Source organism: Ahaetulla prasina, chromosome 1 (assembly GCF_028640845.1).
Source record: "Ahaetulla prasina isolate Xishuangbanna chromosome 1, ASM2864084v1, whole genome shotgun sequence".
Classification (NCBI taxonomy): Eukaryota; Metazoa; Chordata; class Lepidosauria; order Squamata; family Colubridae; genus Ahaetulla; species Ahaetulla prasina.
Window position 1 is genome coordinate 148,235,324 of NC_080539.1, and position 15,297 is coordinate 148,250,620.

The following is a 15,297-nucleotide window of genomic DNA, read 5'->3' on the forward strand; positions in this document are numbered from 1 at the left end:
TTACATTGTTTCTTTTGATACTTTATGGTTAACAACCCAGAGAATTGTGAAGTCAGTAATTTCATATGCAGTGTAGATTTTACTTTTATATGATGATATTTTCAGCAAGGATTGCTCTGAAACACTTGTTAAAACATTTTTATTGTAGAGTTCTGTGTTGTAGTCCATTTTGTCTAGATATTATGATTATATTATTGTACTGCTTCGGCTTGCATGCCACTAAGAGAACTCTTTGGTGAACTGATTTCTCAAACAAATAATTAAATAATTCTGAAATTAGTTAGCCAAAATAAAATTACTATATAAGATACATTTATCAATGGTAGTACATAGCAACCCTTTTTATTTATTAGAATTATATCCTGCTTTTCTTTCAGAGCCTAATTTATTAGCTCATACAATATATAGTAGCTCTGGGGGAACAAAGGCAGTGAAATGTCTTCTGTTGGCGAATTTCATGGATATGCATTTTAGATTAGCTGATCTAAGATGGATTTCCTGGACTATTGTGTAAATCAAAACAAGGGTTTCTCTTCGGATTCCATACTTTTTTCCAGATCTTACAGTATGGTTTTTGGCTCAGATGTTGCACATCAGAAGGATTGCACTAATTAAAAATAAGTTTCTTGCATTTAAAAATATTAGTTTTATTTAAATATTTAATGAATAGAGTTACACTCAAGCATAGACACAGTTAAAACAATCCAGATATACAGTAGATTAATGTATCCTTTTAAGGATGGTCAAGTTATTAAGGTTAATTTTGTTTGCATGATATTAAGAGCCATAATAAATCATAGATCATATAGCTGATCTATAGAAAGATCAATACAAATAAATGCTAAGAAATACGGTTACTGCCTGTACTAAATTATGAAGTGTTTTTCCACTTATCACTTGTATGAAGGGATATAGTAAAAGATAAATATTGTGTCCACAGAGCATAGAACCAAGACAATGTATGAAACTCATGGGCTTTGTTGGAATTTTTTAAACAGCCACATTGATATGAGCATGGCAGGTTTCTAGGGATACTGAATGAAATGATTTATATGGCATCTTGCACAGGTCAATCTACTTTTAAAATCTTTCCTAAGTAGGGATACTTATTAGCTTATTTACTACAGCCTGCCAATCATTACAAAATCACTGTGGTTACTGATGGGGTTGATGCTGCTTGCTTGCTTATTTGGTGTACTGTACTTTTCTTTTGAAAATTGCATCCTATTTTGATTCAAAGAAGTTCCATTTCAAATATGATTGGCAGGAGCTCCTCTCAGTCCAATGGAGGAGAGTATCCACAACAACAGTGAAACATTGAAGGGGTCAATCTACTCCCTAGTTATTTGATTGCTCTCAGTTGTTTCAGTTAAAATAGTGCATAAGAGATAGAGCTTTGGAGTTGCTTAGGAACTGCATTCTGCCATCCAGATGCAGCATCCTGATTTTCCTCAAAGCCAGAGAGCCATTGCACTAGTCCACTACTTAAATAATGCTGCATTGCATTATTTAAGTAGTGGACTAGGATCTCAGACACTCAAATTCACCCTCTGTTGTGAAAGCTTAGTGGGGATTTAGGGCCGGTCAATCTCAGCCCAGCCCATCTCATAGTGTTACTTCTGAGGTACAGGGGGAATGCAGGATGTTATGTTAAATGTGCCTCCCTGAACTTCTGTGGAAAAAGTAGACTATGAATCTACTACTTACCCTGGCTGTGGCACATTTCAAGTTAGGAAGTAACAACAGGTTATGATGAATGTGCTGCATCCTGTTGGTGCCTCCTCAGTTCAATCTCATATTTTCCTGGGACCACGTGATTATCATGAGAGCCATGCAATTATGAATAAAACTTGTAAATGACAATATAATTGCCGTTATTTTGTACTATTACCTTTTTCTATTCTTTTTTTTACAGATGAAGATGGCAAACAAATGCTGTTCTGCCTCAGACCAGGTAGGATGTTCATTGTGTTATTCCTAAATATATGTGATTTCACATTTCTTTTTCAGTAGTTGAGAGAGAGAGAGGGGGGGGGAAGGGAGGGAGGGAGGGAGAGAAAGAGAGAGAGAGAGAGAGAGAGGGAGGGAGGGAGAGGAAGAGAGAGAGAGAGAGAGAGAGAGAAACCCTTAATTATCCTAACTGTATGTTGCGTTTTGTAGATTAAGCAGGTAGGAAAAGTATATTTTAATGCCTGAAATAAGCCAGTTTATGAAGCAAAATTTCAGGAAACAGAAATGGAATTTGAATGGCCTCAGAATAAATAAGTTATGATGACAAGAAAACAAGGGAAGGATTAGATATTTAGTTTGTATACTTACTTTGAAAATATAGTGCTTTTGAAAGATCTTACTTTTTTATTATTTACTTTATTCTTAATTGTTTACCAATCATTCACCTTCATTTATCAAACATATCTTATTTCCCTTTGCATGTAAAAGCAGATCACAGAGATTCAACATGCCCTAACCCAATGGTTCTCAACCTTTTCTTCACCACGGACTTCCTTTAAATACCTTTTGTGGCCACAGACCCCCAAGACTTAACTCAAAATTTAATTTATTTTTTTTTTGTTTTGTTTACATTTATACCCCGCCCTTCTCCGAAGACTCAGGGCGGCTTACAATGTATAAGGCAATAGTCTCATTCTATTTGTATATTTTTTTACAAAGTCAACTTATTGCCCCCCCAACAATCTGGGTCCTCATTTTACCTACCTTATAAAGGGTGGAAGGCTGAGTCAACCTTGGGCCGGGCTCGAACCTGCAGTAATTGCAGGCTCTGTGTTTTTAATAACAGGCTTCTCTATTGCCTGAGCTATCCCGGCCCCTGGGAGAAGAATCATAACATTTCTTCAAGCCTTCATGGATCCCCTGTGACAACCTCACAGCACGCACGCACACACACACACACACACACACACACACACACACACACACACACAGGGGTCTGCAGACCACAGGCTGAGAACCACTGCACTAGACATTAAAAAGTCAGCAAGCAAAGAGAAACAGAAAAGGGGAAAAAACCAGCTTATTTATCCTCTCTTCTACTTATCATTAGTCTTTGATTATAAGGCTCTGTACTCTTCCTTTTAATACACCCAACACTGTTGCGATAAGATTTATACCAGGGCTGTTAAACTCGCCGCCCGCGGGCCAGATGTGTCATGAGCTGGCCACACCCACACCCAGTTTAGCAAAGGGGAAGGAATCACAATATGTCACGTGACAACGCTGTGACAACATGAGTTTGACACCCCTGATTTACATAGTAATTACTTGCAAGGAAATAGAGAAGGTAGCATGTTAAGCTATTTCTGCCCAGTTCCTTAGGAAAAAAATGTTTTGGCTGCTGAAGTCATAAGATCCTCTCCTCTGAGGAATGGGATATAGAACTCATAGCTCCTACCAGCACCTGGTGAGGCACTAGACTGAGGACAAGCTAAAGCTCCCGTTCATTCTAGCTCTTTTCCCAGTACCAACCCTGAGAGTTACATGCCTGAAAGAATTTTGACTACTTGTCGAATGCAAGAAGGAAGACTTGTAGTCTGTATACCTGTAATTAGCATCTGGAAGAAAGTTTGCATATTTCTTTCATTCTCATAGCTTAAGGATGTGTGCATTCTCTTAGCACAAACAAGGATGTGTATATGTTCCTGCTTTGGAAATTTGCACATGGAAATACCAAAGGCATGATTTAACCTTTTTGTGTTTGATTCATATACATTCAGCCATACTTCAGTAGATACAAAGTATATGTTCTTATATAAATAACCCCAAATTCAGTTCCTGACATCTACAAGTAAAAACGGGCTTGTAGGCTGAGCCATTAGCATCCTCTTTTGACCCCAGTTAAATAGAAGAATGAGTGAGTTTCTTATTTTCTTATTTTTCTTTTTTTCTTTTTGTTTACATTTCTCCGAAGACTCAGGGCGGCTTACAGTGTATAAGGCAATAGTCTCATTCTATTTGTATATTTTTACAAAGTCAACTTATTGCCCCCCCAACAATCTGGGTCCTCATTTTACCTACCTTATAAAGGATGGAAGGCTGAGTCAACCTTGGGCCGGGCTTGAACCTGCAGTAATTGCAGGCTTTGTGTTCTTAATAACAGGCTTTACCAGCCTGAGCTATTCCGGCCCAATATTTTCTTCATATTTGTATTAGAAATTACATCTGGAATTATCTTTGCAATGTTTGCTTCTTATTATTTACCCTTGCTGTAAATCCATTCCCTGAATTTGTAGCAGAACAAAATCAGATCTAAGACAAATGGGATCACTTATTTACAAAAGCAGAATTTGTTATCCTAATTGCTTTAAATTTCAGTATCAGCTATTTTTCTTGAATCTATTGCATTTCTCAAATCTCTTGCAAGTCTATGAGATTTTTGTGGTTTTTGTTGTTTTAAGACTCATACAGTATATTTGCCTCAGCATAGAAATGAAATGTCAAAACAGTAGCTTAAACCAGTATATCATCTTTTTGGAACTTGCCAAATGTTTATCATTCTTGCTCTGCAAATATGAACACTTCTTGAGTCTGCTTTGTATGCTTAATCATAATGTTCAGAAAATTGAAAGTACTTATTTCTCTGTTATTTTAGGAGACAGCTAGATTTGTGACTCAATTTCTAAAGCACACATCACTGGGCCACATTTTCTTGGCAAAATTTTGAATTAGGTTATGCTATGAATGGAATCCATACAACTTGATTTTGAGTTCTATTCATAGCTTTATTTTACTTGAGATCTAAATCTAATAATTTTGTTTCAAGTTAACTGGAATTACTAACAACTCATACAGTACTGCAGTGCATTTAGAAATTGTAATTTCTGTTATTTCCTAATGCAGGCATGCTTATATGCATGTGTGTGTGTGTGTGTGTGTGTGTGTATGTGTACATTTGTATATGTATGTGTATAATATGTGTGTGTGTGTAATTGCTTCTAGCAGATTTTTTTGCCTTAAAAGAAATAGTTGAGGCCCCAACAGCAGTGCCAATGGGACCAGATTTTTGCTGCCTTAAGGGAAGGCAATAAGAGATGGGAAATATTCTTGAAATATTAAGTTCAAGGACCAGTCAGAAAACACTAGTATAGGTGAACAATAACCACATAATCTCTATAGGTATTCCTCGTCTTATGACCATAATAGAGCCTATCCATTACAGTTGTAACTATGACAATTATAAAGTGGATCGTCACATGACTGACTCAGTTTTACAACTGCTTTCTGGGGCAAAGCACCATGATAGTTAAGGGAATCCACGGTCATTCAGTAAACCCACTGTTTCGATATGTGTTTTTTGCCAAATAGCAATAGCACTTAGACTTATATACCACTTCACAGTACTTCACAGCCTTCTCTAAGTGGTTTACAGAGTTCGCCTATTGCCCCCAACAATCTGGGCCCTCATTTTACCAACCTCGGAAGGGATGGAAGGCTGAGTCAACCTTGAGCCAGTCAGGATCAAACTCATGGCAGTAGGCAGCGAGTTAGCCCTGCAGTATTGCATTCTAACCACTGAAGTAAACCAGTGGTGGTTTGCCCCCGGTTCGGACTGGTTCGCAAGAACCGATAGTGAAACCAGCGGGAGGCTCCACCCACCGATCTGGACGTCATCAGGAAGCTTCTGTGCATGCGCAGAACCACGTGCACTGGGCCCCGTTGCGAACTAGTAGTAAAGTTAAATAGAATCCACCCCTGAAGTAGACACTGGTTTTCTGCAAAAACACTGTAAATCATGGTCATGGAACTGCAGAATGCGGAGGTATAAATGTGAACTACTTGGCGAGCACCCAAAATGTGGTCATATGGCCATGGAAGGGCAGCCATGAGAACTTTGGAGCTGGGTCATAAGTATCTTTTGGGAGAGAGGGTGTTCCATCATAACTTGGAATGTTTGCTAAGGAACTGATAGTAAGATGTACTATATCATAAAAATATAATAAAATGCAAATAAAAATAATAAAATGCAGTCTCATAAAAACTCCAACCTACATTACAGACCATCCATCATGAACTACCAAATGCTTGCTGGAATAGGTTGGTTCTTCAGAAAAACCAACCAACTGGTTTTCAGAAACCAGTTTGGGGGCACTGCATATCTCGGGATATGCTGTTCCCTAGTGAAGGGCAACTTTTAAGAAAGATTGCCTCTGTTTTCTAATTCCTCTGTATTACATGGGATGAAGACCCCCAGCTTCCCCTTTTGGTAAGAGCAGACAGGATTATATGCATGATCCTGGAACTACATGGGGCAAATCATGTAAGAATAAAACCTCATTGATTACCAACAACAGTGTCTCTTGTTTTGCTGGGTTTCAGTGTAAGTTTGCTTTCCTTCATCCAGCCATCATTTCAGGACATTCATAACAACCCCAGCGGTATGATGTTCTACCAATTGTCAAAATAGTGTCAAAATAGAGAATTCATTTTCTAAAACTTGTTGCAAATGCAATAAACAGATTAGATCTTTATTTCGCACTTGGCAATACTGCAAGATCCAGTCATTCTGGAAAAAGATTTATAATAATATAAAACAGGTTTTAAAGATGGGCTTTCCTTTTCAGCCTGTTATCCTTTACAGTATTAAATATTGATGATGATAACTACATGCCATACAGTCATTGTTGACTTTTAGCAACCATTACATATCAAACTGACTTTTCTTGTAATCAATACATATCAAACTGACTTTTCTTGTAATAACTGGTTGGGTACTCTAATCATCCTATTGGAAAACACTAATAATCTTTTCTGAAGAAAAATTGAAAATTCAGATATGAAAATACGTATTAATCATGGAATCATAGAATTAATGTATTAATTAAATTAAAAATTAACTTCATATTTTTTTAAAAATTGATACAGCATGTAACTTAATGTGATTATGTGCCATCAAGTTGTTTTCAACTCCTAGTGATCACATCAGTAGATTTTCTCCGTGATAACCTGATTCTACACTAGTCTTTCAGGTTGTTCTAATGGTTAATTTAATATGAAAATCATTTTGGTTTATAATGTTACAAGTACAGTTAGTCCTTGACTTAGCAACCACTCAAAGTTATAATCGACTGTCCCAGGGATACTTAGACCCAGTTCCAAAATTTCAATGCCATAGTCATGTGACCACATTTTAAGTGCTCAGTAACTGGACTGCATTTATGGTCAGTGACTCATGGTCATGTAGCCCCATTTTACTTTTCTATTTAAAAAAAGTAGTTTTTAGACTTATATTTCTTGGTCCGGTCTGCCTTGTAGGGCTGACAGCACAATAAGTGATATTTGCATCCCCTTTCTATCTCATTTCCCAATACGTGAGGATCCTTAGTAGGTCCAAACCGTTAATACGTCCTGAGTATGTAGAACTTGCAAACACATAGTAGGGCACCCAGCACTTAGAATTGCACTCAGAAACAAACCAGCATCATCATCATCATATCTCATCCAAAACTGAGAGGCAATTGAGAGGCAGTTTTATGTAGATGCTGAATAATACACCGACTCAGAAACTAGAACAGGTTACCCAAAGAGGGGAACTTTTGGAGACAAGTGGTTGATAGAATTACTCGTTGATACAATTACTGACCTTGGCTCCCACTTGGACACGTTGTAAGAGGAGAGCCATGTTAGTTTATATAGTAAAACAAAATTAAAATCAGATGGAATCTGATAGTATCTTTTCTGCCTAATGAACTCTATTAAAAGGCTTGAATTCTACTCATCTGATGAAGTGAACTGCATCTCATGAAAATAAGCCTTTTAATCGAATGCATTAGTCAGAAAAAGTGTTCCTGGACACCTTCCAGTTTTTGCTAACCTTTAGAAGATACAGGAAGCATGATCCTATAGAAATTTCTGTTTGGTTCTCAACCAGCTTACAAAATTAAGTACAAACTCTGGAACCATGAAGTACCTAAGTCCTAGTTTACAGAATTAAGTAATTACTATTCTTTCTAATTCTTTCAGGAATGAAATTAATATTCTTTCTGATTACAGATACAACCCAAGATAATGGCAAAAAAAAATCAGCTCAGCCACATATCTCTTAATAGCAATATAGATGAATGCTTAGTCATAAAGACACAATAATTCTCTGGGGGCTTTGTGAAAGTAAATTAAGCATTGCTGGAAATGACTAGACAACCTTTGACCCACTAGATCATTCTTTCAGATATATTTCCTTACCATTCACTCACCCCTGTACACAGTCCCTTTCGTTCCTTTGCCTCCCTCACATCTACTCACAACCTTTGCCCTCTGTGCACATTCCCCGATCTGCACCACTCCTCCGCACAACTTCCTTGACCCATGGCAACACATTTTGCACCCTTTACCCAAACTGCATGGCATCTCTAACACCCTCAGACCTGTGCTGCACTTTCATGCACTTCCTCACACCCTTGTTCACCCTCCCCAATCTGCATAACGTCTCTTGTACACCCCATGCACCCTCCCTGACCCACCCAGTGCCTCCCTTGAATCCCCATAACCCCCTCTCACACTCCCCCACTTACCTATGGTGAGTGGCAGTAGCCACTTACCTATGGTGATTGCTCTATGATGCACCATGTAACACTTGAAGGTTACAAACAGATTATTAGGAGAATTTTAGTAGTATGAAAACAGATAGAGAGGATATGTTGGAACTTTTCCTAAGTATGACATCTCAGCCCACAATTGTCTGTGGAAGGCATTGTGTGTGGCATGATAGTCAGCGCATATCAGGTTCTCGTACCCATTCACACCCACTTCAGAGATACCCACAAGATGTTGACTGAGATCATTGTCCTGAGAAAGTGGACAAGTAACAGGAGCTCTGGAATTTCCAATGGAGATGTTCCACTGTATCTGTGCTGCTCCCAAACAGTTTGTAACCTATCAGCTGCATTTCCAAACTGTTGCAGTCAACGCCAATTGAGCTAAGCAAATTTACAATGATCTGCAAATTTCCCAATGATCTGCAAGGCACCAGAAGTCATACAACTTCATGTGTGACCACTTCATGTGTGGTAGCAATGGCCCAGATTTGGCTCAGATCAGGAGTTGTATGTCTCTGGAATATTCCTGGTCAATTAATAATAATTGTGATTTTTTTTTCAGACATGCTTTTTGAGTTCTGATTCAAATATGTATATTAAATTTATAAACTATCATAACCAAATGGATGGAAAACCTATATTTGTTTTTTTTTTTAATAAAAAAATTGCAGAATTTTGTATAATGGAATCCATTTTTGTTATCAAATTTACTGAAATATACATCACATGCTTACTTTTTTTAAAAAAATCACACATTTGACAGTGATAGCTGCAGAGAGAGTATTGTCTCTATGTAAAAGTATAAAAAGCTACCTGGAAATCCACCTACCATAAGAGTGTCTATATGATTTGAGGTGAAAATACGATGTTCTCAGCAGTGAATGAGATGCCATAACACTAGATATTCCAATCAGTCCATTTGCAGATGAAAAGGCATGAAATGAGTGGATTTTTACAGCCCAGCTGTCATGATCCTCTTATACACAGAGCCAGGAATTACAGGGGTTACACTGGGCTTCCATTTCTATTCTATGGGGTCAAAGAGCTCTGTAGAACACACACACGCAGTATGGATGTTCTGACCAGCAAAATATGCAGCCCAGACACAAGAAGAGAAGAGAGAGAGGGGAAATAGCAATTTGATTTAATTTTTTAATTTTTAAAGGTTTAGTTTGGGTGTTATCTTGAGGTCCTGTTTATTATTTTTGCACTCTATGCATACTCCCGGTTAACATAGGGTGTGCCAATTGCCCTATAGCTCTAACCCTAACACTACTGTCTGTTGGTGAGAAACTGTGGAAAGATTCAATTAAAACCACCCAATTATACTACTGTAATTAATTACTCTGGAGAGCCAGTTTGGTTAAGGCATCAGGTTAGAAACAGGGAAATCATGACTTCTAGTCCCATTTTAGGCACAAATCCAGCTGGGTGACTTTGGACCAGTCACTCTGTCCGAGCTTTAAGAAGGAGGCAATGGCAAACCACTTCTGAAAAATATTGCTAAGAAAACTGCAGGGATTTGGCCAGACCATTTCCAAAAATCAGACATAATTGAACAAAAGTTTTAAAAAAAAGTCATTCTAGAAACTTAGCAATAATAACCTTAATGATCAACTTTGTGCCCTAGTGTACAATTAAACCAGTTGATTTTGAACTATTTAAAATACCCACTGTATAATTATCATGCTAACTCAGCTTTAGAACTTTAGCCTCTTAACCTGCCAAGTTTCTTAGAACACTCACCAATCTTGATTGCCATTTATTTATTCATATAAAATATGCAGCACTCTAGGGAGACAAAATATATTATAGTTTTAACTTTCTTTAATTTTTCTTTCTTTATACATAATTGCTGTCACAAAGTATTCATTTGTATATGAATATATATACTAAATGAACAAGCCTGAAGCTACAAGTTTTTTTGTGTTCTTAATTTTTATTGCAGGGTAATATTCAGTGCCAAAGCATTAATTGTTCACTTAAAGACAAAACTTGCTCCCCATGAAGTCATTGTTGCTGTTTCAACTACATGAACTTAAACCTGCCAAGTCTGCATTTTATATTTGTGGAGTATCTACATTTTATATTTGTGGAGTATCTATTTGTGTCCCATGTTTATGTTCATTAATTTGTCACCCTTTATTTAGTGTAATAATACTTATAAATTCCCAAAAAAGAAGCATTCGTATGCAACGGCTAACGGAAAAGGACAATTAATAATGTGTTCTTTAACTTGATCAGAGAGTTCTGCAATCCTATATATGCATGCAGAGGTTGGCTGCATTTAATCAATTCTCATCATGTTGTTGCTTGCACAATTTTTTTCTCTCTCCTTTTTCTCACTGCAATCTTTTGGATTTCCAAGAATCTCTCCCAGGTATTGGAGGACTCTCTATAGCATTTGTTTGATGAAGTGTAAGGGACTGTAGCTGCAAGATTGAAGTGTTACAAACAGATATATTCCCATTTTCTTAGAATTGCATAAGGTCTGCAATATCTCTGTATTTGGAAGGTTATACATTTCATGAACTAGGCTTTTAAAAATTAATAATTTTAAGACTTGCAGTCTTAATCTTGTCTATTTATATTTTCATGTTGTTGCTGCTAAACACCATGATTGCCCAACTCCTGTTGTGATGCTCTGTGTGTTTGTATGTGTGTGTCTGTCTTCCTGAGAGAAATGAGTGATGAATGCTATGAGTAGATGGCAAGAGTATATAATGCCAAAGAGTGAAGGTCATCCCCACTGACCAGCTAAAGCAAGCAGGCACCTGCATAGGACAGCAACAAACTAGGAAAATGTTGGAGGCAAGCAGTCATTTTAGAAAGCAATATTAAGCCATCTGTACTTTACCAAGAGCATCACATTGATAGGAATCATAAATCAATCATAAAATGATGGATGATATAGTGCCAGTAATGGACCCCTCCTGTCAGATGGCATTCAACATATTATTGAGGCTCTTTCAGAGCACTAATGGTGTTTGTGATGTAGCTAAATTAAAGCCTTATAGTGTAATAAGCTACGAGAGTAGTCTTGAGAATGACAATGGTCAGATAAGAGAATTGAAGTCAAAGCAGTGATGTAATTTGACAAAACATCTCAGACTTACCCTCCCTAGTTCTCTTTAGGATAAAGGCAGGGGGAGCAAGATCCTGTTACTGTAACTCAATAATAAAAGTTGTATTAGCAGTCATAACTTGGTTTCCTTGTGTGGTTTACCACAAAGAAGTAAGGCAGGAACCAGGGAATAAACTAAACGAAGTAGGTAAGAATGAATATGAAAAGAGACTGCTAAAGATGAAGAAATTGAAGAAAGCAAACTGGATGTCAAATTACCTATTGTTACTCTCATAGTATAAGTGATGGTAAGAGAAAGTGATTCTGAGAACTTTATGGGACTCTATTCACTATCATAGGTTACATCCATACATTCCCCCAAACTTTGGGTCTTTCACTGTTCTTGAGGGACTCCTCGAGATGCAGCCTTTCTTTTATCCCCACTTAGCTTTGTATTTCTCTGATCCAGTATAAAATCTGTATTTATATGTATTTTAACTGCCTGTGAACCGCCCTGAGTCCTTAGGGAGATAGGGCGGTATATAAATTTGAAAAATAAATAAATAAATAAAATAAATAAATAAATAAAAGTGAAATTTTCCACTTCCTCTGGCGCGATGCTTCAGCAGCAACTGTAGTGAGAATGAGGGCAGCTGCCGGGATTTGCCAACTCCTATTTCCCATTTTTGACTGCTGCAGGCACAGTTCCGCCCCCCCCCCAATTGATCCCCCTCAGTGGCCAGCTGAAAATAATGCTAGTTAGGCACTGCATGGGTTCCTGACCTATATAGATCTAGTGGTCTCATGGGAAATTTTATCATGTGTAAAAAAAAGAGTCCCTCCTTCTGTTAGATAAAGTGGAATGAGCAACTGCAAGGAAAAACATAAGGACTGGCAGGCAAAAAAGAGAAAGACAAGACAAATGCAAGTGAGAGACCAAAAGAAAGAGTAAGAGAAGAAAAGACAGATGTAGTATAAGGATTAGAACAAGAGTACAAGAATGTTGCATCAAGGACTGGAGACAGACGTGTTAAACCCATGGTTTGGATAACTTCCAAATGAAGGCATGGCTACTATGGAAAGAAACTATAAAAATCTTGGAGTATTTATGTCCAATATTACTTTTTCCAAGCACATTGTTAATCAAGTATCAGATTAAAAATACTTGATGACTGATCTCATCTTAATATACATATAAATCACATTAAAAAGATGAATTTCATTTTTTCAGCCAGATAATTTTTCACTGCAGATTATCAAACGATAATTATTTTTGTCAATAATATGCATTAGAGATAACATTTAGGTACTAATGCAACCATGATAGTTACTTTCTGCAGGTCAGCTGCTCAGAAGCATCACCTGAGCATCCATCTCCAGTTTTAGAATACAGGTGCAGAAAAAGTAGTTTTCACGGATTATGTAAATAGCCAAGGAGACAGGACGGATGTGTTTAGCCTTCATTACAATGTAATGAAATTAAGAAATCCTGGAAATACTATAGGTTGCTAGGTAGAACATGAACACTTTTTTTATTATGGAAGTGAGATGGATGGTACCTAAATTTGATAAATAAAAAAATAAAAATAGACTATAGTGAAAAAAGACAAAGTAGGAAAGTCCTTACTTGCATATAAGAAACTATCTGGACTGGAAACAGTTAATCCATGGAACAAGAATCCAAGAATTCTAGTTAATAGTAAAAGGAAGGTAAAGGTTGTAACATGAGACTTCCAGCAAAATCTCTACTAGCAAAATCTTTGTAATAAAAGCAGAACATTTTCCTTTGCTTGTCTTCAACTTTTTCTTTGCAGAGGACTAGACACCTACCTCACTTTGATACCTTTTAAAACTTTTATCAAAATGAGAAGTATCCTCTCTTTGTGTCATTAAAAGAACTAGTCCTTCCTTCCTTCCTTCCCTTCCCTTCCCTTCCCTTCCCTTCCTTAAATGTCTCCTTCCCAGCCAACCTCATTGCAAAAGTCAGAAGAGAAAGAATTATTTTCCCCAAAGAAGTTCAAGTGAATGTCAACTGCAGTGTCAGCTGCAACATTCTGATGCACTATCATTCTGGACGAATACTTCATCCCAATCTTGATCACTGCCCCTAAGGCTCAGGAGTGAGTAAGCAGTGAAAAGTGTTTATGCCAGCTTGAGAATCAGGGGAAGACAGAAAATATTTAATTCAGCCTCTAGGTAAGGCTCCACCGGTTCAGAAATTGGTTTGGCTCTAAAACTCTTTTTGAATTCCATGTTTATTCCCAAAGTTGGTAAGGAAAATGCAGCATTTCAGAGAGAGCTACCTTGAAGTCCCTCTTCTAGTAATTGTTCCCAGAGTTTGTAGATTGACTTATGGGAAGAAAATGGTAAGTGAACACCTGTCTACCCTAGACGAGTTCAAATCACCAGGACCGGATGGATTACACCCCAAGGTTCTGAAGGAACTGGTAGACGTGATCTCAGAACCACTGAACTATATCTTTCAAAGATCCTGGAGCACAGGGGAGCTGCCAGAGGACTGGAAAAGAGCTGATGTAGTTCCCATCTTCAAAAAAGGAAAAAAAACAGATCCAGGAAACTACAGACCTATCAGTCTGACCTCAATACCGGGGAAGATTCTGGAAAAGATAATCAAGCAACGAATCACCGAACACCTAGAAGCAAACAAAGTAATAACCAAAAGCCAACATGGGTTTGTCAAAAACAGATCATGCCAGACTAATCTTATCGCATTCTTTGACAAAATGACAAAATTAGTAGACCAGAGGAATGCTGTCGATATAATTTACTTGGACTTCAGTAAAGCATTTGATAAAGTAGACCATAACCTACTACTAGATAAAGTAGAAAATGTGGGTTAGACAGCACCACCACCAGATGGATTCGTAATTGGCTGACCAACCGACTCAACGTGTAGTCCTCAACGGAACTACATCCACATGGAGGAAGTATGCAGTGGAGTACCCCAAGGCTCTGTTTTAGGCCCAGTACTCTTCAACATCTTCATCAATGACTTGGACGAGGGATAGATGGGGAACTCAGCAAATGTGCAGATGACACCAAGCTGGCAGGAATAGCCAACACTCCAGAAGATAGGCTCAAGTTACAGAAAGATCTTGACAGACTTGAACATTGGGCGCTATCTAACAAAATGAAATTCAACAGTGAAAAAGTAAGGTTCTACATTTAGGCCAAAAACAAAATGCACCAGTACCGTATATGTGGTACCTTGCTCAATAGTAGTACCTGTGAGAGGGATCTTGGAGTCCTAGTGGATAACCATTTAGATATGAGCCAGCAGTGTGCAGCAGCTGTTAAAAAGCCAACACAGTTCTGGGCTGCATAAACAGAGGATAGAATCAAGATCACGTGAAGTGTTAGTGCCACTTTATAATGCCTTGGTAAGGCCACACTTGGAATATTGCATCCAGTTTTGGTCGCCACGATGTAAAAAAGATGTTGAGACTCTAGAAAGAGTGCAGAGAAGAGCAACAAAGATGATTAGGGGACTGGAGGATAAAACATATGAAGAACGGTTGCAGGAACTGGGCATGTCTAGTTTAACAAAAAGAAGGACTAGGGGAGACATGATAGCTGTGTTCCAGTATCTTAGGGGCTGCCACAAAGAAGAGGGAGTCAGGCTGTTCACCAAAGCACCTGAGGGTAGAACAAGAAGCAATGGGTGGA

The 15,297-nt window shown here is 37.8% G+C and overlaps 1 protein-coding gene across 1 annotated transcript in view; it reads left to right on the forward strand.

Moving 5' to 3' along the window:
• The window catches only part of SNTG2 (syntrophin gamma 2), a 305,949-nt gene that overhangs the window by 222,315 nt on the left and 68,337 nt on the right, over positions 1 to 15,297 (forward strand). The window contains exon 11 of the mRNA XM_058177752.1: positions 1,916 to 1,954. Coding sequence (XP_058033735.1) covers positions 1,916 to 1,954 — 39 coding nt within the window. The remainder of the gene's footprint in view (positions 1 to 1,915; positions 1,955 to 15,297) is intronic.